Raw genomic sequence first — 24,904 nt, 5'->3', positions numbered from 1 at the left:
CTGACAAACACTTCAGTTTGACACTGACCGTCAGATGGAATCAAAACAGAGAGCCGTCACTATTCATATAATCTGCCTGCGTCGGCTCGGCGCTCACCCAGAGCGAAGGCACCCACCTGCCCGCTCTCGCGCGCGCGAGAGGAGAGCGCGAAGCGAACCCGAACGGTGTTGACAACGGTTCGGGTCCGGCTGATGTGTCGTTCGGGTTCACTTCGGGCGACCCGAAGTGATTTTTACCTTCACCTCGGCTGGGCAGGCAGCACTGCCGCAGCCGCTGGTCGTCGCGAAGAGTGTCTCGTTCGTTGTTCGCCAATCAGTCGCAGTGTGTGAGGTGCGGGAAAAGGAACTGTGTGTGACCCGCTGCGCGTGCCAAACGCAATCAAAAGAAGACTAGTGTGCGCAGAAGAAGAAAAACACAAAAAAGGCTTGGGATTAAGTGCGCGACTCTCTCTTTATGTATTATTTTTATGAATTAGTATCCCCGTTACGTTTTTTCCTTATCAATTACGGTTCGTAACGTGTTTTTCCGCTAAAGGTACATCTAATTTTTCGATCGCTGGGAATAGTAGATAGTGAACTGCAGTGCTGAATGACTCCGCTGATTTTTCGTTTCAATCACTGATTTGGTAAAAATTGCTTTTATTCTTGTGGAATTAGCTCGGAAAACGCAGAGAAGGTAGAAAAATTTGAGTGCGAATAAGAACAGTGCTAAGAGGAAAACGAGTCCAAGGCTGGCTCTGGAAGTGCGACCGAACGAGCACAAGTGCGCGAGAGTGAGAGCGAGAAAAAAAAACTGCTTGGTGGAATTTCCCAACAATAATTTTTTGTTCGAAAACGTAGTTTTTCTTCCTAGCAACAGATTGCTGAGGCAAAATGTTTTCTTGAACATTGAAAGTTGAAATTTCAATCCATACGGTAACACTGATTGAATGATTTTTAGTTCAATTAATTGTTCTACTGTATTAATAAATGACAATAATTTTTATAATCGCACGTCTGGTGTACAAAACTGAACTTCACAATTATTTCTACGTTGTGAAATGTTTACAAATTAATGGTTTCTAAATCAAGGAAGACTGAAATCATTTTCCGTGTACGTGCGAGTAATTGCCTCTGTGTGTGTGCGTAATCAATTGCGAGAGCAGAAAAAAGTGAGTCCCAAAAAAGGTGCTGAGAAAAACAAAGAAGAAAACAAAGTAGTTTCGCGAAAACGGGAGTGTTTTTCACGGAAATTGCAACAGTCCAAACAAAGAAGGGGTGAATTGTTATTGGTCGGTTTCGAACTTTGTCAATCCTTGAGACGGATCCCCGTGAGCGAACGAGATAGCTTTCATTTTTTGCACGGTTGATACTTTTGATGGCACCGGTCATAGCATACCTTGATAGTTGCATGCCGAAAAATTCTTATCGCAAGTAGGAAAGCGATTTTTGTCTAATCTGAAAATTAGCAGATTGCAGGAAAATTTAGAGGTTTCTCTTGCTTTTTTGCGTGCGATACACATACCATCGTAAAGGTAGAGCACAGCAATTCTTTCGACTGCTACTCGCACACACAGTCGGTCGCATCGCACGTCTTGGAAAAAATTAAAATTAAAAAATCCCCATTTTCAGAGCATCAAGGAAGAAAGAGATAGGCTCCTCTCCGTCGAAATCAACCGCGAGTGTGTGATCGAGAAGAAAAATATTAAAAGCAAAAAAATTGATATAAATCGCGCGCGTGTGAGAAAATGTTTGTGTGTATTACTACTACTAGCGATTCCGTCAATACCGATACAGTGTAGAGAGCAAGATATAAAAATATTTCATTGAATTTTTTACGTGGCAAAAAAGGCGAAACACCGATCGTATTATACCGTCGCAAACAGCAGCGCCATCAGCCGTGGCAAACCGTGTGATAGCAGCAGCAGTGTTCTTGGGGTTGCTGTGCGAATCGAGGAAAAAAAATCCATCGTCGTCTTCTGACAACAGCTGCTGGAAAGTGAAGAAAAAGAAAGAAACAAAAAAAAAAACGTCAACCTTCAACTACTGCCAGCACGCACGGTTGTTGTGTTGTTCCTGCAGTGTTTGTAATTTTTGAGCATATACGCACGCAACAATCCGCGCGACGAACGTCACAGAAGAGCGCCCCCCGCACCCGAAGAGAGGACAACGAAGACACCTTTGATTCGGCTGTCACTCTCACTCTTCCTCTCCTCATTCTCCTCTCTGTCCCTCGTATCGCCGCGCCTGTGTGTGTCGTAGTCGTGTAGCCACCGTCACCGTCGCTGTCGCCGTCGTCGTCGTTGTTGTCTCAAGCTCAAGATGGCTGCCCTGTGCGCTGGGAGCTATGGACTGTCCCAGCAGCAGCAGAATCCCAACGGCAACAAGGAGCTGATCTTCGTCAAGCTGACCGATTCGGCGCTCCGGGCGATCGAGGACTTTCAGCGAAATCAGGTTAGTAGCGGTTATCTGTTTTTAGGGGGGTGGGTCGGGAACTGTTCGTAGTCTGATGAGATGGGAACGGAATGTTGCACAATATTGTCCGGGGGATTGGTAGTATATTGTTGAATACTCGGGGGGTTGTTGTTACAACTGGTTCAAATTGGCCTATCTAGTCGTCATCGGTCAAAGGGATGGTCGAATGAGTGGGGGATAAATATTCAAATTTGAGCATCAAAGTCGTGAATTTGTGTTTCGAATTTGTCTCATCAGTATCTGGCAGACCAATTTGGTCATCAGTCATACGTATACTGTATATGCGGTAGAAAATTCTGAGACTTTTTGATACTTACATAGAAATGGAGCTGTTTGCTCCACGTTTTTTTAGAAAATTTTTCAGTTCAACGTGTTATCTGTCACAAACAGTAAAGCGAACTTAGTTTCGTGAAGCTACAATTATACAATTATTTCACGCCAAAAAAATTGTGTTTTAGAGATAATGATCATTGATTACTGTTTCAGGGCTACTGTATTTTGAATGCCATTGTTCATTCACCAGTTACACGGAACCAGGGAAGTTGGCGGAAACCATCTGTAAGAACATCAACATTGATCCATTAAAATGAAATTGATTCGAATTCAGAAGCATAAGAAAAATGTCGAAAGAGCTGAATGTATCCGAAAAAAAACCTATACGTTGGATTATTAAATATGATCGTGAAGCAAAATCCAGAGCTCGTGTGAAGACATCTTATTGAAAAGTTGGATTTGAATGTTTCACATTCCACTCATCAGTAACTGGCACCAACTTGCTGCCAGCTAGACAGTATATCCAAACTAACACCAAAATTGGGCGCCAGTTGAACACTAAATCCAAACAGTTCACACAACATGTGTGAGCGCCTAAAGCAACTGGTTGGTACCGAGTGATGTCTCGGTTAGCCAAACACAGAGGCTCTGGATCACTGGCGAGTATAAAGGGAAAAATGTGCGTGAACGTCGTTTAGCAAAAAACATCAATTCAGCAAGAAATAAATAAATCTGCTGGCAACTCCAAGAGGCGCTGGAAATGTTTAAAAGCTCTTATCAAACCTGGAGATGGGAAAAATACAAAGGTTATTTTTGATGGTTCGACCGAGGTATATTCTGACGAAGTTACGGCAGAAAAACTTAACAGGTTTTTTATCAAAAGCGTTGAAGAGATTCACGAAGCCATTCCAACACCTACCTGGCGACTAGTAGAGGAAAGCGAGGTAATCGAAAATCAGTTTTGTGTTTTCCAGCCTATCAATATGCTTACTCTCAAAGAAATTGTCTCGGACCTTAAAGATTATTCGGGAACGGACAATGTTACTAAACGGGTGCTGGTGGATCCGTTTGACATAATTGCTGATCAACTTAACAGTTGTTAATGAGTCACTCCGGCCAGCTGTTTTTCCGGAAGCGTGGAAGAAGACGTCGTAATTCCAGTTCCAAAAGCATCACGAGCAGTGGATCACAGGTCGATAAATATGCTACCGACCTACGAGAAAGTTTTAGAAACGGTCGTCAAAGAACAATTGATGGGCTATGTAGATAGTGCTGGTGTACTGTTGTGTGAACAATCAGGGTTTCAGAAAAATCATTCGCGTTAAGCAGCGCTTAATCTATTATTGTTGAAATGGAAGCAGGCAATTGAGAATGGATTATTGTTTGATCGCCGTAAACTGATTTGCGTTTTGGAGAAATATGGTGTAAGAGGAAATGCTCTTGAGTGGTTTCGCAATTATTTAGAAAGACGCACACAATTTATTTATTTATTAACAGTTTAAGGCCGAAGTGGCCTGTGCCGTATACAAAAGATTCCTCCATTCCGCTCGGTCCATGGCCGCGCGTCGCCAGCCACGCAATCTGCGAAGGGTCCGCAAATCGTCTTCCACCTGGTCGATCCATCGTGCTCGCTGCGCGCCACGTCTTCTTGTACCGGTCGGATTGCAATTGAGAACCGTTTTCACCGGGCTATTGTCCGACATTCTGGCTACGTGCCCGGCCCACCGTAGTCGTCCGATTTTCGTGGTATGACAGATGGGCGGCTCCCCCAACAGCTGATGCAACTCATGGTTCATTCGCCGTCTCCATGTGCCGTCTTCCATCTGCACTCCACCGTAGATGGTACGCAGCACTTTCCGTTCGAAGACACCAAGTGCGCGTTGGTCCTCCACGAGCATGGTCCAGGTTTCGTGCCCGTAGAGAACTACCGGTCTAATCAGCGTCTTGTAGATGGTCAACTTCGTACGACGGCGAACTCTGTTCGACCGAAGTGTCTTGCGGAGGCCAAAGTAAGCACGATTTCCTGCCACGATGCGTCTACGAATCTCTCTGCTGGTATCATTGTCGGCGGTCACCAGTGAGCCCAAGTACACGAACTCTTCAACCACCTCGATTTCGTCGCCACCGATGCAAACTCGAAGCGGGCGGTTCTCATTCTCTTCTCGTGAACCTCTTCCTATCATATACTTTGTCTTCGACGTGTTGATGGCAAGTCCGACGCGCTTGGCTTCTCTTTTCAGTCTGATGTAGGCTTCCTCCATCTTCTCAAAGTTTCGTGCAATAATATCAACGTCATCGGCGAAGCCAAGTAGCTGAACGGACTGTGAAAATCGTACCACTCGTGTCGATCCCTGCTCTTCTTATTACACCTTCCAGCGCGATGTTGAATAACAGACACGAGAGACCATCACCTTGCCGTAACCCTCTGCGTGATTCGAAGGGACTCGAGAGCGTCCCTGAGACACGTACTGCGCACATCACCCGATCCATCGTCGCCTTCACTAATCGCGTCAGTTTGTCCGGGAATCCGTACTCGTGCATAATCTGCCATAGCTGATCTCGATCGATAGTGTCGTATGCGGCTTTGAAGTCGATGAACAAATGATGTGTGGGCACATTGTACTCGCGGCATTTCTGCAGTACTTGACGAAGAGCGAACACCTGGTCCGTGGTAGATCGTTCGCTCATGAAACCCGCCTGGTACTGCCCCACGAACTCTCTTGCAATTGGTGATAGTCGACGGCATAGTATTTGGGAGAGTACCTTGTAGGCGGCGTTCAGCAGGGTGATTGCTCGGTAATTACAGCAATCCAGCTTGTCGCCCTTTTTGTAGATAGGACACACGACACCTTCCATCCACTCCTCCGGTAAAATCTCCTCCTCCCAAATCTTGGTAATCACCCAGTGCAACGCTTTAGCCAGTGGCTCGCCACCGTGTTTTAGTAGCTCGCTTGGTATTTGGTCAACCCCAGCGGCTTTATTATCTTTGAGCCGGCTAATCTCCTCCTGGATTTCTTGGAGATCCGGAGCCGGTAGTGTAATGTCTTCCGCGCGTGCTCCCAGGTGCGTTACCGTGCCATCCTCGTCGTCTGCTGCATCGCCGTTCAGGTGTTCTTCGTAATGCTGCCGCCACCTCTGGATCACCTCACACTGGTCCGTGAGAAGATTCCCGTTTGTATCTCTGCACATGTCGGCCTGTGGTACGTGGCCCCTGCGCGAGCGGTTCAACTTCTCGTAGAATTTCCGTGTGTCTTTAGCGCGGTACAGCTGCTCCATCGCTTCGCGATCTCGGTCTTCCTGCTGGCGCTTTTTGGTCCGGAAAACCGAGTTCTGCCTGTTCCGTGCCTGTTTATATCGCGCCTCGTTCGCCCTCGTGCGGTGTTGCAGCATTCTCGCCCATGCTGCATTCTTCTCTTCGACTAACTGCTCGCATTCGCCGTCGTACCAGTCGCTTCTTCGGTCCAGGCCCACCGTACCTAGTGCAGTGGCTGCGGTGCTACCTATGGCGGATCGGATATCTCTCCAGCCATCTTCAAGGACAACTGCGCCTAGCTGCTCTTCCGTTGGTAGTGCCACTTCCAGCTGCTGCGCGTATTCTTGAGCCACTCTGCCATCTTGTAGCCGCTCGATGTTTAGCCGCGGCGTTCGGCTTCGACGAGAGCTATGCACTGTCGAAAGTTTTGAGCGTAAGCATACTGCAACCAGGTGGTGGTCCGAATCTATATTCGCACTGCGATAAGTGCGGACGTTTGTGATGTCCGAGAAGAATCTACCGTCGATTAGAACGTGGTCGATTTGATTTTTTGTTACTTGGTCCGGTGATCTCCAGGTGACTTTGTGGATATCTTTGCGAGGGAAGAAGGTGCTTCGGATTACCATTCCACGAGAGGCTGCGAAGTTCACACATCGTTGGCCGTTGTCATTTGATACGGAATGCAGACTGTTAGGCCCGATCACCGGTCTGTACATTTCCTCCCTTCCTACCTGTGCGTTCATGTCGCCGATGACAATTTTCACGTCTCGCAGAGGGCAACCGTCGTATGTCTGCTCCAGCTGCATGTAGAACGCTTCTTTCTCGTCGTCGGGTCTCCCTTCGTGTGGGCAGTGCACGTTGATGATGCTGTAGTTGAAGAAACGGCCTTTGATCCTCAACTTGCACATCCTTGCGTTGATCGGCTGCCACCCGATCACACGTTGGCGCATCTTGCCCAGTACTATGAAGCCGGTTCCCAGCTCGTTGGTTGTACCACAGCTCTGGTAGAAGGTAGCCGCTCGATGCCCGCTTTTCCACACCTTCTGTCCCGTCCAGCAAAGTTCCTGCAGCGCCACGATATCGAAGTTGCGGGGGTGTAGCTCGTCGTAGATTATCCTGTCACATCCTGCGAAGCCGAGCGATTATCAAATATCTTGGGGTCACATTGGACGAAAAACTAAATTTTAATGGACACGTAAACTTACAATCCCGAAGGCTGCCAGAAAGTTTGGCGTTCTTTGTAAGATTAATAGGTTTCTCACATTTGACTCAAAGATAACTGTTTACAAGACCATAATAGCCCCCCTTTTTGATTACTGTGCGTCTATTTTGTTTTAGCAGCTAAGAAACAGCGTAAACGAATGCAGATCTTACAAAACAAGGTGATGCGACAGTTACTGCGATGTGACAGCCTAACTCCGCGACATTTGATGCTCAATGTCAGTTCAGCAACGTATTGAATATAACACGATTGTTTTCATCTTCAGAGTTTTAAATGGATTGACTCTGCAGTACCTGTGTAGCACTGTTGTGTACGGAAGAGATGTGCACCGGTATGAAACCAGACAAGCCGGCAATCTGAGATTGTTGAGCGCTAAGAAATCTTGTACACAGAACTCTTTGTTTTATAAAGGCTACGATTTGTTCAACGCATTACCAGAATACGCCAAGCGGACTAATAACATAAGAGAATTTAAGCAGGTCTGCAATATACCTGTGAAGCAGCGGCCTTTGAATTTATAAGAGAGAAGGATGGGCATACGCGGAAGTAAAGTAAGATTAAAGGAATCTCTCATGAGTGAATAATGGAAAACGGAGCAGAATCGGAACGAGTTCTGGGACTTCTCTGGGTTCCAAGCGATGCTATGCTTCGATTTTGGACCGCATTGAACGACGCGTTACAAGCGATGATATATCGCAGAGCTCACCCTACGAAAAGGCAAGCGCGTCGGTGCTTGTTGTGTTTTTTGACATTTTGCTTTTGGCAAAAACATTAGAACCGCTACTGGCGACCATTCTTGGAGTGTACTTGAACCGTTCTATTGCTGAAGGACATACTATACTGATCTCGAGGTGCCTATTTTGATCTGATAGCAACATAGTTCTTGCAAGAGCTCAAGCAGATCGTAGATTCAAGGGAAGGATGAAGAAATGAAGTGGGAAAAAGAGTCCCAATTCGATATGAAAAGCGGTTTCAAATAGAAATGAGTGATCCGCTTCTGAGCTGTTTCAAAGAATCGATTCACAGAAGTGAGCTGATTAGCTAGGTGCTTTCGAAAATGTTCTGCGAGCCCTTCCAGAGGGTTTTGCTCTTCTCACTCCTACATCATGAAAAGAATGATATTATCAAAAGCACCTCGTGTCATAAAGAACTGTGTGTTTATGCGTATAACAGGTGTGTGTATGAGCGTAGCTTTCGGATCTTTTATTCATGAAAGAGCGGCCTGAAAAGACCCGAAGTAGGAATGTGAGCTGATCGGTTATCGGTTCAGAAAGAGGTAGTGTAAAATCATGAAGAGGGCACCATGGTATAGCTCCGCTTAGTATCAAAACAAGCTTTGCCAAATTCAAATGAGCTGAAGAGCCGTTCAGAAGAATCGATTCACTTCAATGAACTGAACAGTTCGGAACCGCTCACTAAAAAGAGCTGGTTTGCATATCTCTAGTTTCGGAGATTGAATTTTCTGGGAGAGGACTATTAGAACTGGCCAAAGCGCCCTATATTTGTGACAACTACGGAAGGACTGCCATGGAATAGCACAATCGGATAGAGGAATTCATGTTTTAAATGGGATCGTTTTTAGCATAAAATGAACCGTTAACTGCTTTCTTAAATATTTACGTCTAAAAATTCACAGTTCATTTTCTGAACACCTTACTCTAGATGAATTTAGAAAGGCTGAGAACGCTTTGATTGGAATGAACTAGTCACACTCACTCATAATTCAGCGGCTCTCCGTAGAAGAGCGAGAGCCTATCGACAAATGTATGTCATCTATCAGGTATCAACGACGATGAGTGAGTTTGTAATTCTTAGTAATTCGGCTGCAACCAATTCCTCCGTATATCGTCTCTAACAACATAAAATAACAAAACGGATCATCAATTATTATCATCATATCTACCGGTAGGCCAACTTAGAAACTGTATGAAACGCATCGTGGCATTTTGATAAGCACCCTAGTTCTGGGACGCAGTGAAGAAGGTAGCTAGAGGTTGTCAACGGTCTAAAATTCAATGACTTGTCCAAAGGGTGTAACCCGTCAAGGTAACAATTTAGCAATGGGTAGAAAAATATCTATAATCTATTACTCAACCCGTAGCCTAGCTCTGCTCTATAGCTAATTGTCCAGGAGAAGAAAGCAGGGCGGACAAAGGTTTCCTCGGGTAGATCACAGCGGTGGCTTCCGGGATCACTTGCGACGAGCGATCAGGCGATAGTTCGCCAACGTCGCTAGGGAGGTTCCAACAAAGGTGCCAAGCACACCTCCCCAGCTACCCGCCAAACAGCGAATAGACACGACGAAGGAGAACGCTGTTGTTGTAGTTCAGGCCGGTCGAAAGAAAAAGCCCCCCCCCCTCGTCTTTCCGCCAACAGTAGCAGGAGATTGGCGAGATCCATTACAGCAGAGAAAATAAAACACGGAAAAATTGGTTTTGTTTGTTTACCTTTTTATGTTTATGTGCGAAAATGCGAAATTCAGGTACAAGTCTCCAGGCCGCCCTGTCAATAATGGTCCGCCGGGCAAACAATAACCCAAGTAGTGGTTAACCCGCTACTTAGGTTGTTCTGATGACAACGATGGAAATGGTAATGGTGGGTGGCAGTGGTAAGGAAAGAGGATCATGAAAAACCCGCCATTGGTCATTAGCACCGCGGCGTTCATGTGCATCGGAAGTGAGTGAAAAGAATTATAAGAAGTGAGATAATATTTAGCGGACATCTTGGAGATCCCAACCGTGCTGTTCATTCAGGACTTTTTTTATACCCGAATAAAACATTCATTGCACACGTTTCGGCCTAGGCAGAGGAATCTGCTGTTTAACTGCCAAGGAGTTAGCGTACCGGTGAACCCTCGGGTATTGTGCCCTAAATGTAAAGGAGGACCTATCTCGGTGACGCAAATACGGTATCGTCCGTGGCCCATCGATCGAGCCAAAGAAGGAAGACGCCGTAAAGTTCCATTCCCGCCGCGCCACCCATCCGCCGTTACAATCGACTGAAGTCTTTGCGACCCCCCGCAAATCGGGACGCCATAGCTGTACCATCAGCACCAACAGCGAACCCAACGAACAGCGAGCATCGCCCGAATCATCAGCGAGCGCTCACCATCAGCGAACACTACGAGCAGCCCAGCATCGGTACGTACCGCAGCAGAAAACGAACTTGAGACCTACAATAGCCCAATAAACAACACTACACACCCAGACCTAGTTTGCTCATTTTTAATTAAATAAATTTCACTTTTCCACATCCTAGAAATACAATAGTTTTGTGCACAACCTTGTTTCGCGAAGCCCCTCCGATTACCCAGTAAAGGGCAAACACGAAATCAATGCGACACATTCAACAGGGCATAACTTTTTTACCATTGGGTAAAAATCAACCAAATTTTGCACACTTTCTCATTGATGTGTATTGTTTACATGCTGTCAAACTCGAAGTCGTGTTTTTCGATTCAACGAAAATGGAGGTGAACCAACACGAGTCGAGAGAACAGATTCTTTCCAAACACCTGTAATTTCCTGACCTGTCGCACCGGCAGCTGGGAAAAATGTTGAACCTTCACCATTCAACCGTCTCCAGAGTGTTGAAGCGGTTCCAGGAGCGGTTCACGTTGGACCACGGCAAAGGAGCTGGAAGAAAACCGGGACTGGAGAACAAAAAGACGGAGGGAAAGGTAAAGCGGGTGATTAAAGCAAATCCCAACGTCTCAAGCCGTGATTTGGCTAAAAAGGTCGGCATGTCGCAGAGCTACGTCCAGAATGCAAAGAAGAGAGCTGGACTACATACATACAAGGTACAGAACTTCCCAAACCGCGATGAGCGGCAACAATCGACGGCTAAAACTCGGACACGGAAGCTCTACGAGAAGATGCTGACAAAATATGGCTGCTGTGTGATGGACGACGAAACGTATATGAAAGCCGATTTTAAGCGAATTCCGGGGTTGGAGTTTTTCACCGGCAACAACAAGTTCTATGTGGACGACAAATTTAAGAAGAAGAAAATGTCGAAGTTCGCCGCCAAATATCTCATTTGGCAGGCCATCTGCTCTTGCGGACTGAGGAGTGAGCCTTTCGTGACAAAGGGCACAGTAAATGGCGAGATCTACAAATCTGAGTGCCTCGAGAAGCGCCCTTTGCCGTTCTTGCAGCAGCACAACGAAGCTCCGCTATTTTGGCCAGATTTGGCATAATGCCACTATTCTAAAAGTGTCCTGGAGTGGTATGAGGCCAATTCTGTCCATTTTATTCCAAAGGACATGAATCTGCCAAACTGTCCGGAGCTGCGCCCGGTGGAGCAGTACTGGGCAATGATGAAGCGGAAACTTCGGAAGAGCAAGAAGACAGTCAAAGACGAAAAGGACATGTTAAGAAAATCGAAAAAAAAAATTGAGAAACTGGTACCGGATGACACTGTAAAGACTTTGATGGAGGGCATCAAGCGAAAATGCGTTCAATTTTACACTCGAGGCTCCATCGATTAACTTTTCTTTTGATTTTTGAAGTAAATACATGTATAAAACTACCCTAAAATTTTAGTTTGATTTTATACATTATAAGAAAATTGGCATGACATTTTCGGTGTCGCAATAATTTCGTGTTCGACCTTTAAGCAAAACTTTGGTACGTGATGCAAAAAAACGTACAGGACTACACACGTACAAAGTTCAAAAGGCGTTGAATAGCAATGATCCGTGCGAATCCAGGTTGAACATATTGAAAATGGTTGGAGCTATGTGATCCCACGTTTTCATCGTGTCTCCCTAATTCAAATCGGGTCAGCAATTGTTACCTCACCACTGCTTCACGCATTGGGCTCGCAAGTAGAGGAGCAAATGTCGTCATCCAAATGCTTGAACCTGCATACAACAATATGATAAGATTCGCATCCGTAGCATACGTCACGAGTTCAATTCTAGCCAATATGGTTGAAGCTGGAGTACTTTGTCGTTTGATCTGCTTGTTCTCCAAACTATCACTAGATTGGCCATCCGTATGTTGGAAAAAAAGCTAGGATTATGCCACTCTTCTATTGGTACATCGAGCCTCCGGTCGTTTTGATAGAGGTGGTCGGAACGTCTCTTCCGAAAATTTGCTCCCGCAGATGGGTAACTGCACGGAAGTGGTGCAGATCGTGTGGCACATCAAGAATCGCGTGGTAGACGCAAAACCCGTGCAATAATCGGAATCAAATAAAAATCTGCATTGGATGAAGGCCCGTTTAGTTTGTTTGGTGTTTTTGGTAGTGTTACTGAATATTGAAGACGAGTCCGGGTAAATATGATGGATTTGTGTTCAATGAACTTCGAACATTTGTAACTCTGGTCACACTCATTTGTTAACAACTAGGGAAAAGTTTCGACATGATCCTCTCCGTATTTCGACATGATTCTTTCAATAAGTTTATCGGAAATACGCGGTGGCAGAACTTGTAAGATGCGTTGCACGTCTTTAAGCATATTAAAGTTCCGTCGGCTAAGCTAGGTAGTTGAATATGATGGAGCTGCATAAAGATAATTTCGGGTTGCCTAATCCAAGTAACATTGGAAGTTTTATGGCGCGGTACAAGTGCTACCTAAGTTTTATGAGTGGCTATAAAACCACCATAAAACTTCAAGTATTACTAGGGAAGAGCTTCACTGTCACCCTAAAAAAATGTCCCATCTATAACAACGGAACAGATGGACGGGCAGGGCAATATTGAAAATCAACAGCTACCGTGTTTATGGATGTTTTGGTAATATTTTCGATATTTTGTGCATTGCGATTCAGTGATGGTACAGAATACAATCCAGCAGATAACTCATTTTCGACAAAAATCCATATGGGTCTCCTATGCTTTTATACCCGATCAAACGAAAAGCCCATGATACCCCCATGCTCATGGGGTTTGACATGGGTGTTTGAAATGGGTTCAACCCATGAAAACACCATCACCATGGTCCGGTAGATCCCATATGAAATACCATATGTTGGTGTATTTTGATGGTTGTGAATTTTGGCACGGACCATGTTTAAGGTCGTTTCAAGGGGCTATGTGGTGTTTGAATCCATGAGTATTTGCTCAGGTAGGCAGTATAGATTGGTATCAATTTTCTCGTGTTTATCTGACATTGAAGCATGCATCGAGAAAACCGACAGGGCTGGTCCTTGTTTATATTTCACGCTTTGTCATACTCTGGACTAGCCCAAACTAACGGTCAACCATTAAAGAAATGTAAAAGTAGCAGCCTATTAGTGTTAATGTAGTAATAATTGTAGTTTTTAGCACTAGTTTTCAATTGTTATGTGCTAGTCCTATGTCTGTCTGTATATGCGTTCATCTGAGTATTTGTGACAGCTGGGTCGGAGAATGGGTGCAGAATGGCGTATATGATAGAATAGTGGGTAATTTATAGCCTCGTGTGCATTTTTTTCTTTCCTAGGATGACTTGGGTCACTTTTTCCCAGTGCTCAATTAGAGCACTCCATTCGATTCGTTCGGGAAGATCGCATAGTACGACAAAATCCTAATAGAAGGCAATTGTCTTTAATGGTTAATTAAGGGGTTATATATGATGAGATGCGGAAAAAAGGGGAAAGTTTGAATTTTTATAAAGGTATGTAGCCATATTTTTACGAAATACTTGTTATACGTTTAGCGTTTAGCGTAATATAAAAAATAATAATTGTCGAAGCCATAGCAATTTCCGCAAAACGCGTTTTTTTCAAAAAGGTTTGCCGTGACTACGATCCCAGTCCAACAGTCTAACAGAAACCATCAAGCTAAAAAAATCATTTGTATATGTACCCGTGGTGTCCTTGAACGATCGACTAAAAAAATTCTTCTTTTAAGAAACGGGGACGATTTTTCCAAAAAAAATCACTATTTTCACCTGAAACAAATTATTAAAAAATTCATGACAATAATATGAAAATTTTGACAAAAAATGGAATAGTTCAGGGATACGGCAGTTAAATTACGAACAAGTCAAAAAAAAATTTGAGATTGATTGAAAACTTTTCCGGCTATCCTATTCACCGCAAAGACGCTTTTGGGAAACAAGATTTTGAGATAATCGCGTTTAAATATAACTATAACTTTGCGTCCACTACTCCGATCTCTATAAAAATTTGAGGTAACATCTTGAACTTTACGATAGAAGAATAAAAAAAATTCGATTTTTTTGGCCGACCTCAACTTATATAACCCCTTAATAACTGCCGCTGGTATTTAGACGAGTTCAAGTAGTTTATTTGCATGTTTCATGTCTTCTTTTCTTCTACTTCATTAGTATGCTTTGGCTGTACTTGTATTAGTTTGCTTTTCCACTACTTGCCAAAAATAATTTAAATAAATTTGAACGTTTCTACTTGATCTTTTTGCGCATTTTAATCATCATTTGGCGTATTACTTTGCTATCTTAAATTAGATTTACTAACACTCACAAATGCAAATCTATTGTCTATTTTCTCATATACAATTAACGCATATTAACGCTCAAAATCTCTTTCATTCACAATGTACAAATGCTCATGACCTTCGCGATAACACAAACCTGCTCACAAACACGAACATGCAATTCCAGTCATCCACATGGTCGGTGTTAAGTCAGACCGAACTAAGTGACAAAATATTGATTTCGAGAAAAACGAGTTTAAAGCTTAAATCGCAGCATCCTTTACATTATGATTAGAAATTAATTTTTGCCATACTTCTTGTTACATAATTTCAAATCTGCCAGATGTCGAATGTAGCTAACGAAATTCTTTATCCTGTGCTATCATTATATAATTTTTTGACGTTTTGTGACTTAGTCCGGTCTGACTTAACACCGACCACATATTCTAACGCCCACGATCTCGCCAACATTAAAACACCTCGGTAATTAAATGAACGTTTTAGCACTTCTAAATTTACAAACGCCGCCTCAAGTATTAAACCACCGTTCGCGTGATTATGAATCGCTTCCGGAAGTCCCTATCCCTCGGTTCTAGCATCCTATATTCATCAGACATATCGCTCATATTCAGTAGACAACACGATCCCTGGCGGCGTGGCCGGGTACTCTGGTGGTACGCGGGAACCCTCTCTCTCCTAGCATTCAGCACGTTAACATACAAACGCTTAAGACCTTCGCGATCATCCACGCACACCAAAGCCCGTGGTCTTGTATACATAAAAACATGATGATGTGAATGTTTTTACACTGATAAAAATTTATAAACGCGGTCTCTAGCGGGAACCTTTAAACGTCCGCGTTCGCTCGATAATGAATCCTTCACGTCCGGAAATCTGTACCTTTGGTCCTAGCAACCTAAGCATTAGACGGTAAGGAAATGGACTTTTTTCGTAAACCGTTCAATCAGAAGATCCTATCCATTTTGCTTAATATGAACTTGATCGGTTGCTTCTGGTTTACTCAAAAGGAGTTCCAGGTTTGTATGTAAAAATATATGAAAAATCGCCAATGGAAGCAATAAAAATCAGTTAAAAATTCCAGTATAATCTTGTGCATCCAAAAATCTGCAGATATACAGGTTAGGGTGAAAAGGATTAACATTGCCGAAGACTGCAAATCGATCCATTTTTGCAGTAAAATATATTTTAAAATTTAGTTGTGTTGCCTCTCTTTCTCGCACGTGCTTATAAAACCCAATTTCTAAAAAAAATAATAAACTTCAAAGTTAAATAACTTTCTCGTGGGACCACCAATCAATACGTAACCTTCAACATTCATTATAAAATAAACTACAAGTTCATTATAAACTAAGCTACAAGACCACGAGTTTAGAGGTATGCAGAGTTACTGTGGAATCTTTATTTGAGCTTTGAGTTTTTATTTCCGATTTTTCATATATAGTACTATAGAAACTTGAAACCTCTTGTGAGTGAACCTAGAGCTATCAGGAAAAGCTCATATATTGCATATTGTGGATCCACTTACCATTAAATTATCAGTGATCCAAAAACAAGTCAAAATTGTTCCCGATCTACTAGGCATACAAACGCCCACCCGATCGAACCAGTTAGCATACCAACACTCGAGTCCCTCGCGATGATACACAAAAACGAACAAGCAATTGCGCTCATCCGCGCATAACTACGCGCAAGATTTCGAATACGCAAAAAACGCCCCGATGACTAAGTGAACGCTACCGCACTTATAATCTGATCAACGCGATCTTAAGCGCAAACATATAAACGCTCATTCCCACGCGATCGTGAAGTCCCTCTGTCGGCGGGAACAAATCAGTGTAGTTTGCAGGATTTCCTTAAGCAGAATTAAAACACTCCTTTTGGTATTCATTGGCTAAAATTGTAATCGATTTATTAGAAAATATTTCCTTCGCATTTAAAGGTACTCGTAGCCAGAGTTAAAAATATTCAAACTCATTGAATGAAAATTGATCATATTCAGCCACATTCATTTTCAATATTCAGTGACGAAGCTGAAAACGTCAAACGAACAAAACACCCATTCATCCATGCATATTTTCATTCGTCTCCGATTATTACACGAAACGACCATGTAGCAACGAATCAAACACATCAAAGTAGGCCTTGACATAATGTAAGCGATGATGATTGTTGTTTCATATGCTTTACCGGCATTTGAAAACATTTTCCTTGATAATTAGTGAAATGAATATATTGTTCGATGTCCAACTGAATGAATAACATGGATATTTGAATGAATATTTTTTCTATTCACCGCGAGTCGCATCAGGTTCATTTTCAGCCGTCAAAATAAAGCTTCGATTATTTGTAACTCTGCTCGTAGCTTACAATTTTCCAGTGTAAATACAGTAAAGACCCGTTTTAATTGCCCCCTTGGTGAATTTTAGGCTGATAAAACCGGGACATTGATAAAATCGGGTCATATATTCTTCTCTCTTTTTAAGCAACCAAAGCTCTTAAAATATTCTTCTTTAGTCCCTAGAAAGTCTCATAACTTTTCTTGATTATTTAGCTTAAACTTTCCTTAAGGGGGTCTGACAGTGCAAAATTTAAAAAAAATGACAAATTTTTTTTGCATATTTTGGTTCTCTAAGATAAGAAAAAATATGTTCAAGAAAGGATTTGCTCGAATTCAATTTGGTTCGTCTGCTAGAACCCTTCAAACTACCAACTATCAATTTTCATATGAAGCTGATAAAATCGGGTCAAAAAGCTGATAAAATCAGAGGTAGCTAAAATCGGATGCTGATAAAATCGGGTCTTCACTGTACTACTTATTGGTTACGCTCTTTTTGGCTTCGGCTGAACCGGATCAAATGTGCACTTTTACTTTACTTCTTTTAAGTTTTAGGATGAGGCGCTGGTTTTAAATAATCCGCTACCTTCAATTTTCCTTTGCTTTGCTATCATTATAATTCCCTTCTCTCTTTGGGAGGTGGGCGTAGCGTAGTTGGTAAATCGGTTGACTTGTACGCAGCGCACCTGGGTTCGGATCCCGACCCCGCACATAGGGTTAGAAAGTTTTCATAAGAGTTCTTTCTAACCCGAATAGGCGAATGACCTTAAGTTTAAAACCTCTATAATCGAAATAAAAAACATTCCCTTCTCGTCTCTACTTCTTTCGTAAGACAATATAGCGTTTCAATCGCTGTCAACAACACCAACGCTTACAAGTATCGCAACACCCTACGTCCGCACATCTAAACCATACAGACAATATTGCAACTAGAATCAGAGTCCGCTGCATTTACACTGAGCAGTGCTTAAGTGGGTGATATTTCTGCAATTGTAGTGAGTGATTCTGACAGAAAGCTCTTCCGAGAATCCAGTTCTACAGCTCCAGCAGGACGAGTCTAAAAAAATGCTCCTTTTTTGGACTGCAAAAATAAATCAGATTCGGAGTTCCGGAAGTATGTTCCTGTATTGAGATACTATTTGTAAATTTCAATGGATTACCACCGGCAATATGATTGCTAAAATTCTTGGAATTGCTTCAGAAGACGGCATCCCTTTTATAATTGTAATGGTAAGAAACTGATTTATGGGACAATTCCAAGAATTTTGATACCTATATTGCTAGTATATTATTGCAATTTACAAAGTAATTTACAGTATTGGAAAATACCTCCTGAAATCCGAGAGCTAGACTCATTCATCTGATAATAAACTTAAGACATTCTAAAACATCCATATGTGTTTAGTCGGCTTTTTTGTATTCCCGAGTCTCCTGAACATCTGACTGGGTCGCTAGCTAGATATTGAGTTCAAAGATGAAATGCAGCTTACGTGTACGGTTGGTTGACGTCCTGATAGTACAGATTTTTTACTGACGAGGACCAAAGTACTCAGAAAGATAATGAATTTTTGAAAACATGATCGGTCCAACCCCCTGAGTCGATTCCTAGTCCCACCAGGAGTACTTGCAGAAAATTTGAAGCAAATCGGACAATTCTAGCTACCGCACAAACGTGCCTGAAGTTTGAATGGGATTGTTCGACAATTTATATGGAGAAACCCACTTGCTCGCATTTTAGCCGCTAGGTGGCACTGTGTGCATCATATTATCATTGTAAGCGAAAATAAGAAAGATTATTTAATTGTCTACAACTTTGTCAAAGACTGCTACAGTACTACTGCAACAAGGTACGTAATATCTGGATCCCAGTTCATGACACACGACTTACAGATAAATAAATACCACAAGTTTCTCCACTGATTTTTGGTTCATTTAAAAATGTAACCCATGGGAAAAAATTAGATAAACTAATTTACGCATTTACGCTGACCTAATATGGAAAATTTGGATTTAAATGCTTCGTTGTCGACTCGTCAGTAACTGACACCAACTTGCTACCAGTTAGACGATGTATCCAATCTAACACCAAATCGGCGCCAGTTAGACACTAAATCCTGTGTGAACTGTTCGAATTTAGTGCCTAACGGGCGCCAATTAGGTGTTAGTTTGGATACATCGTCTAATTGGTAGCAAGTTGGTGTCAGTTACTGACGACTGAAACACGAAATATTTAAATCCAACATTTCTAAAAAAATATATTTGAACTGAATGAAAGCCACCGTTTCTTATCAATGTCTAGTACACCATGAATCGACCCATTATATACCATGTCCCAACGAACGGACCGAATAACTTCACATCTGTTTGCCCACTCCATCGCAGTTTTATCAAATTATGAAACTACCTTCACAAGGCCTTTAAACACGTCCCCTTTCCCGCCCGGATTGTCCACCCCGGACCGACAAACTGCTGTCCCGTTTTTGGCCGTCTTACTCTCGTCTACTTCCATTCACAAAACACGCACATTACTCTCACTCAACTCAGGAGCAGCAAATAAAACGAATCAATTTCCGATAATGCCTGGAAGTATGCGTGCAACTATAGCCCGGAGCCGTCCGGACGAAAAGGCACAAGAATGCAATAGGCGAAATCTCTATCGCCAGCAAGACCATGTACGGTAAAGGTGAGAATGATAAAGCAAGGGACCCAAAGAAAAAAAAAACGAAAAAGAAACTTTCTTCAAGAATCATTAGGCTAATAGTTCAGTACGAATTAAAAAGAATATCTTCTTCTTCGGGAAAAATCTTGTTTAGTCACCCGAGTGCAAGACGGCGAGTGCTACTTTATAACCGTCGTCGTCGTCGTCATCATCGACCAAATCCAAAGATACCAACTTGTTTTCTCTATGTTCCGTACTTCTTGGCTGTGTGCTGCCGATATGGTTGCCACTCGCCGTGAATAACAGACACCGAAAAAAAAAAACGATTACCTTTCGCACATGTACAATCGAAAGCAGCAACAATCACGCGCCGTCTCTGCTGTGCATGAGCTTTCGCGGCACGGATTCAACACATACCACCATCGGCACAGTCGTCTGTTGCCTACTGCTACCTGTAACTGCGCGTACCGACGATAAGATAACCTAGCGCTGGTTGTGTGTCTGTCTGCCTGCACCAGTACAATGCGGCACTGTTGCGTTGATTGTGTGTTGGCAGCCAGACACACTCGACAGAGACCCACACACCACCGTACGGTTACAGATGTTCAATCCCGTGCGATCGTTTGGCCTCCACCAACACATGACCATGCTCGGTGGAGAAGCAGACAAAAAAAATGCGAAAACAACAACAACGCAAATACATTTTCCATCGTCCGTCCGTCAGTCGGTCGGTCGTCATTCGTCTGCGCTAGTGTTAATGTTAGTGGTACTGCTGGGCCAAAGAGGAAATAGTTGCAGAAGTACCTACTACTTCCAACTGACTTGACTTGACTTACCTCGCGCGGCCTCGCTCTGTCGACTGTCTACCGATGGGAAACCCCGGGGTGTTGGGAAGGAAAAGGGTCTAAGAGGAGGAGGGCAGCAGAACCGAACCGACCGACCGACCGCGATCGAAGGAGGAAAAATTTCCACTCACTTTTGATGGAATTTGTCAGTCAGTTTATGTACTTGTTTCTTTTTACCTCGCCATAACTACTCAATCTTGGAAACTTTTGCGGACTGTTTTTGCAGTGGACGTGAAATGTCACGTTGTTACAGATCCGGTTGCAAGTGAGTGCGACTGCGGACACAATCGATGGATAAGAACGTCGCGTAATGAGCGCCGATGGCGAAGAGTTGGTCTATGGTATTATGTTCGGTTTGTCATCAAATGCCGTTTGGGTTGTTTAGGTTATTTAGGTTTAGTTAAATCGTTGGGTTGGCTTATGTTGAGATTTTTCCTAACTATATCAATTAGTTTTCTGACCTTATGCCAAATAGTCGTGAATATTTTCTACAATGTAATGAAGTGAGCTAAATATATTAGACTAAATATAAAAGACTACGTCAGACAACCTTGATTGACCCCTTTGGGACCAGTTAGGCCTTATGGAATCGTAACGAGGGTAGCGTCGTGAAAACTGTCGAATTAGAGTTTATAACAGCTTAAAGCCGTGATTTTAAATCTTTCGCGTGTCACGCACCCTCTTTCCGAAAGTCTTGCTCCTCGTGTCCCAACCAGGAGGAAGCCTGATAATTACAAAATATAAATCGCTGCACAATTTATACCAAACCTTGGTTCTAAAACGTTTAAAGTTGTAATTTTATCCGCATCATTTTTTAATTCAAGAATACCATGCCAATTTATTCGAATAGAGTTTTTTTTAACAGAATTTATGTTCGATTTGACGGTTTATTTGCTCAATACGTTGACGATACTGGTCACGGCAAGCGTTCGAAGCCAAAACAAAAACAACAGTAAACAGTTACACGGCACGTGTCGTGTACGAAATATCGTTATTTTTTGGATCAAAATGTCAGCCTGAGTACAACAAGTAGGTCTTGAAACTTACAACGGTTTTTGACTTCAAAGGTTGATTGGAGCACTTATTAAAAGAAAAAAAAAATATTACCAATAACCACTTCATATTTATTCAGTTCCAAAATATACGAAATATGGTACTAATACAATTCGACATACACTAGATTTTTTTTTTTTTCAATTTGTTTATTTGATAAGGCACGTATGCGTTAGCTTAAAGGTGCCATTTTTTCATTGTTTTACATTTTGAATTTCTTAAAACTAGGGGGATACACATTTCAATATTATTTTGTTTTATATAATAAAACTAAAAAAAAACTACAGCTAACTTATACATATAAAAGAGGGTATAATATAATATTCGTAAGATTTGGGGGACGGGTCATTTGTGTGTTCTTTGTATAGTAATTCACTTTATGATTTTTAGAAGGGAGATTGTAGAAAAAATAATTATTAACTAAGCGGAACATTTTACAAGCTTATTAACTAGAGATAACTAGAAAGAGTGGTTCAAGATTAAGGGGAATTAATTAGGGCTATTTTAAAGTAGTGGTACTGTTGCGCATTTCTTAACGAGATTAAATATTGTTCAACTAAAACTAGAAGATAGGGGGGCACATAAATTTTGGGAAGATATTCAAGGGGAGAAGGGGGTGAAGTCATACATCTGTGTATCAGAGACATGGGAGGGTGGGTGGACAAGGCTGAAGGGGGGGGGGGGGGGGTGAGATATAAACTTTCAGTTTCCGGCATCAGGAATTAACGGCCAGGATTACAGATTCGAATGGATTGATCAACTAACACTAGAAGATAGGGGGCACATAAGTTTTGGGAAGATATTCAAGGGGAGAAGGGGATGAAGACATACATCTGTGTATCAGAGACATGGGAGAGAGGGTGGACAAGACTGAACGGGGGGGGGGATATAAACTTCAGTTTCCGGCATCAGGAATCAACGGCCAGGATTACAGATTCGAACGGATGTATCAAGTATTGGGACGCCGGGCGGTTTTCCTCGAGCCGGCAGGGGTTCCTCCAGACGATTTCGTAGTACGGCTCAGATACGGATCGGGAACACACCGCGCTGCGCGTGTGATGTTGTACTGTAGATCTCGTGTTGTTGGTTCATTCGACAGATGTTTTGTCTCGTCTTGGAGTCGTATCAAACCATCGTTGGGGTACGGTAGGCGGAAGAGGGCACTTCTGGGAATGATAAGAGAAAAGATAGGGGCATTTAAATTTGGATATTGATGGTTTTGAGGAACGTGTATATAAGGGACATGTAGAGAATATCGCGGCTTGCTAGTACATCTCGAACCGGGACATTGGGTGATCTTCCTCGGGCCCGAAGGGAATCGAATAGTTGAGACCTGGCAGAACAGTACTCGGCACATGCCCAGACAACATGTTCGATTTCGTGATAACCGTTGCCACAAGCGCAGACACCGCTATCCACGAGCCCAATACGCCGGAGATGTGCGTCCAGCGTGTAGTGATTGGACATGAGCCGAGACATCACGCGAATGAAATCCCGACCCACATCCATCCCTCTGAACCAAGGTTTCGTCGATACCTTAGGGATTATCGAATGTAGCCACCTTCCCAGTTCACCATTGCTCCATGATGTTTGCCAACTTTCGAGGGTTCTCTGATGAGTAATACTGAAAAATTCGCTGAAGCTAATTGGTCTTTCATATATGTCACCTTGCAAAGCGCCCGCCTTAGCTAAAGAGTCCGCTTCTTCATTACCTGGAATGGAGCAATGCGAGGGAACCCAAACTAAGGTAATCTTGTACGATCTTGCAGACAAAGCACGCAGGCGCTCCCAGATTTTCCCCAGAAAATATGGAATGTGCTTTCTAGGTTTCATTGAACGGAGAGCCTCGATTGAGCTGAGGCTATCCGAGACAATAAAGTAATGATCGGTGGGCAAAGTATCAATGATCCCAAGGGTATACTGAATAGCAGCAAGTTCTGCGACGTAAACTGAAGCAGGATCATTGAGTTTGAATGAGGCGGTGAGGTTTTGATTGAATATACCGAAGCCAGTGGAGCCGTCGAGGCTTGACCCGTCGGTGTAAAACATCTTGTTGCAGTCGACTTCTCGAAATTTACTATGAAAGATGCTTGGGATCACTTGTGGGCGTATGTGATCCGGGATTCCACGAATCTCGTCTTTCATGGATGTGTCAAAGAAAACAGTTGAATCAGAAGCATGAAAGAGATTGACACGGTTGGGATAGTATGAAGAAGGATTGATATTTTGTGCCATGTAATCGAAGTACAAGGACATAAATCGGGTTTGAGAATTGAGCTCGATAAGCCTTTCGAAATTTGCAATTACTAACGGGTTCAAGATATCGCATCGCATGAGCAATCGATAGGAGAGTTCCCAAAATCGATTTTTCAGCGGAAGGACGCCCGCCAGCACTTCTAAACTCATCGTATGTGTCGAGTGCATACAACCCAAAGCAATACGCAAACAACAATATTGGATTCGCTCTAGTTTGATGAAATGTATGTTCGCAGCGGAGCGGAAACAGAAACTCCCGTACTCCATCACCGACAATATTGTTGTTTGGTACAGCCTGATCAGGTCTCCTGGGTGGGCACCCCACCATGTTCCGGTTATTGTACGGAGAAAGTTGATCCTTTGCTGGCACTTCTGTTTCAGATACCTAATGTGACATCCCCAGGTTCCTTTAGAGTCGAACCAGACCCCGAGATATTTGAAAGTTGAAACCTGAGCAATAGTTTGACCCATTAATTGAAGCTGTAGTTGCGCTGGTTCACGCTTCCTTGAAAATACGACTAGCTCAGTTTTCTCCGTGGAGAACTCGATACCTAGCTGGAGGGCCCAAGCAGACAAATTGTCCAAGGTATCTTGCAATGGTCCTTGCAGATCGACGGCTTTGGGACCTGTAATAGAGACCACACCGTCATCTGCAAGCTGCCTTAGCGTGCAGGAATTGACAAGACATTCGTCAATGTCATTCACGTAAAAGTTATAGAGAAGGGGGCTTAGACATGAGCCCTGGGGAAGACCCATGTAGCTAATTCGTGATGTCGATAAATCACCATGCGAAAAATGCATATGTTTTTCAGACAGCAAGTTTAGCAAAAAGTTGTTTAGAGTCGGTGAAAGACCATGCTGGTGCAGCTTCTCAGAAAGAATTTTGATAGAAACTGAATCAAAAGCCCCCTTTATATCTAGGAAAACTGATGCCATCTGCTCTTTGCTAGCATAAGCCATTTGAATTTCTGTTGAGAGCAACGCAAGACAATCGTTCGTCCCTTTGCCTTTGCGGAAACCAAATTGTGTATCTGACAGTAAGCCATTTGCTTCAACCCAATTATCGAGGCGAAACAAGATCATTTTCTCGAACAACTTTCGGATACAGGACAGCATTGCAATCGGTCGATACGAGTTGTGGTCGGAG

General features: G+C 43.0%; 1 protein-coding gene across 6 annotated transcripts in view; it reads left to right on the top strand.

Moving 5' to 3' along the window:
• Positions 1 to 323: 323 nt before the first annotated feature.
• The window catches only part of LOC131691804 (RNA polymerase II elongation factor Ell), a 408,447-nt gene continuing 383,866 nt past the window's right edge, over positions 324 to 24,904 (top strand). For 2 of the 6 annotated variants that reach the window (XM_058978462.1, XM_058978457.1), the window contains exons 1-2: positions 330 to 626; positions 1,612 to 2,433. In XM_058978462.1, the coding sequence (XP_058834445.1) occupies positions 2,302 to 2,433 (132 nt within the window). In that variant the 5' untranslated portion in view covers positions 330 to 626; positions 1,612 to 2,301. Of the gene's footprint in view, positions 677 to 1,611; positions 2,434 to 24,904 lie in introns of all 6 variants that reach the window. The other 4 variants (XM_058978461.1, XM_058978460.1, XM_058978458.1 and 1 more) reach the window with 4 other exon arrangements.

Source organism: Topomyia yanbarensis, chromosome 3, assembly GCF_030247195.1.
Source record: "Topomyia yanbarensis strain Yona2022 chromosome 3, ASM3024719v1, whole genome shotgun sequence".
NCBI lineage: Eukaryota > Metazoa > Arthropoda > Insecta > Diptera > Culicidae > Topomyia > Topomyia yanbarensis.
Note: the sequence above shows the minus strand (reverse complement) of the source record. Positions and strands in the feature narration are given on the sequence as shown.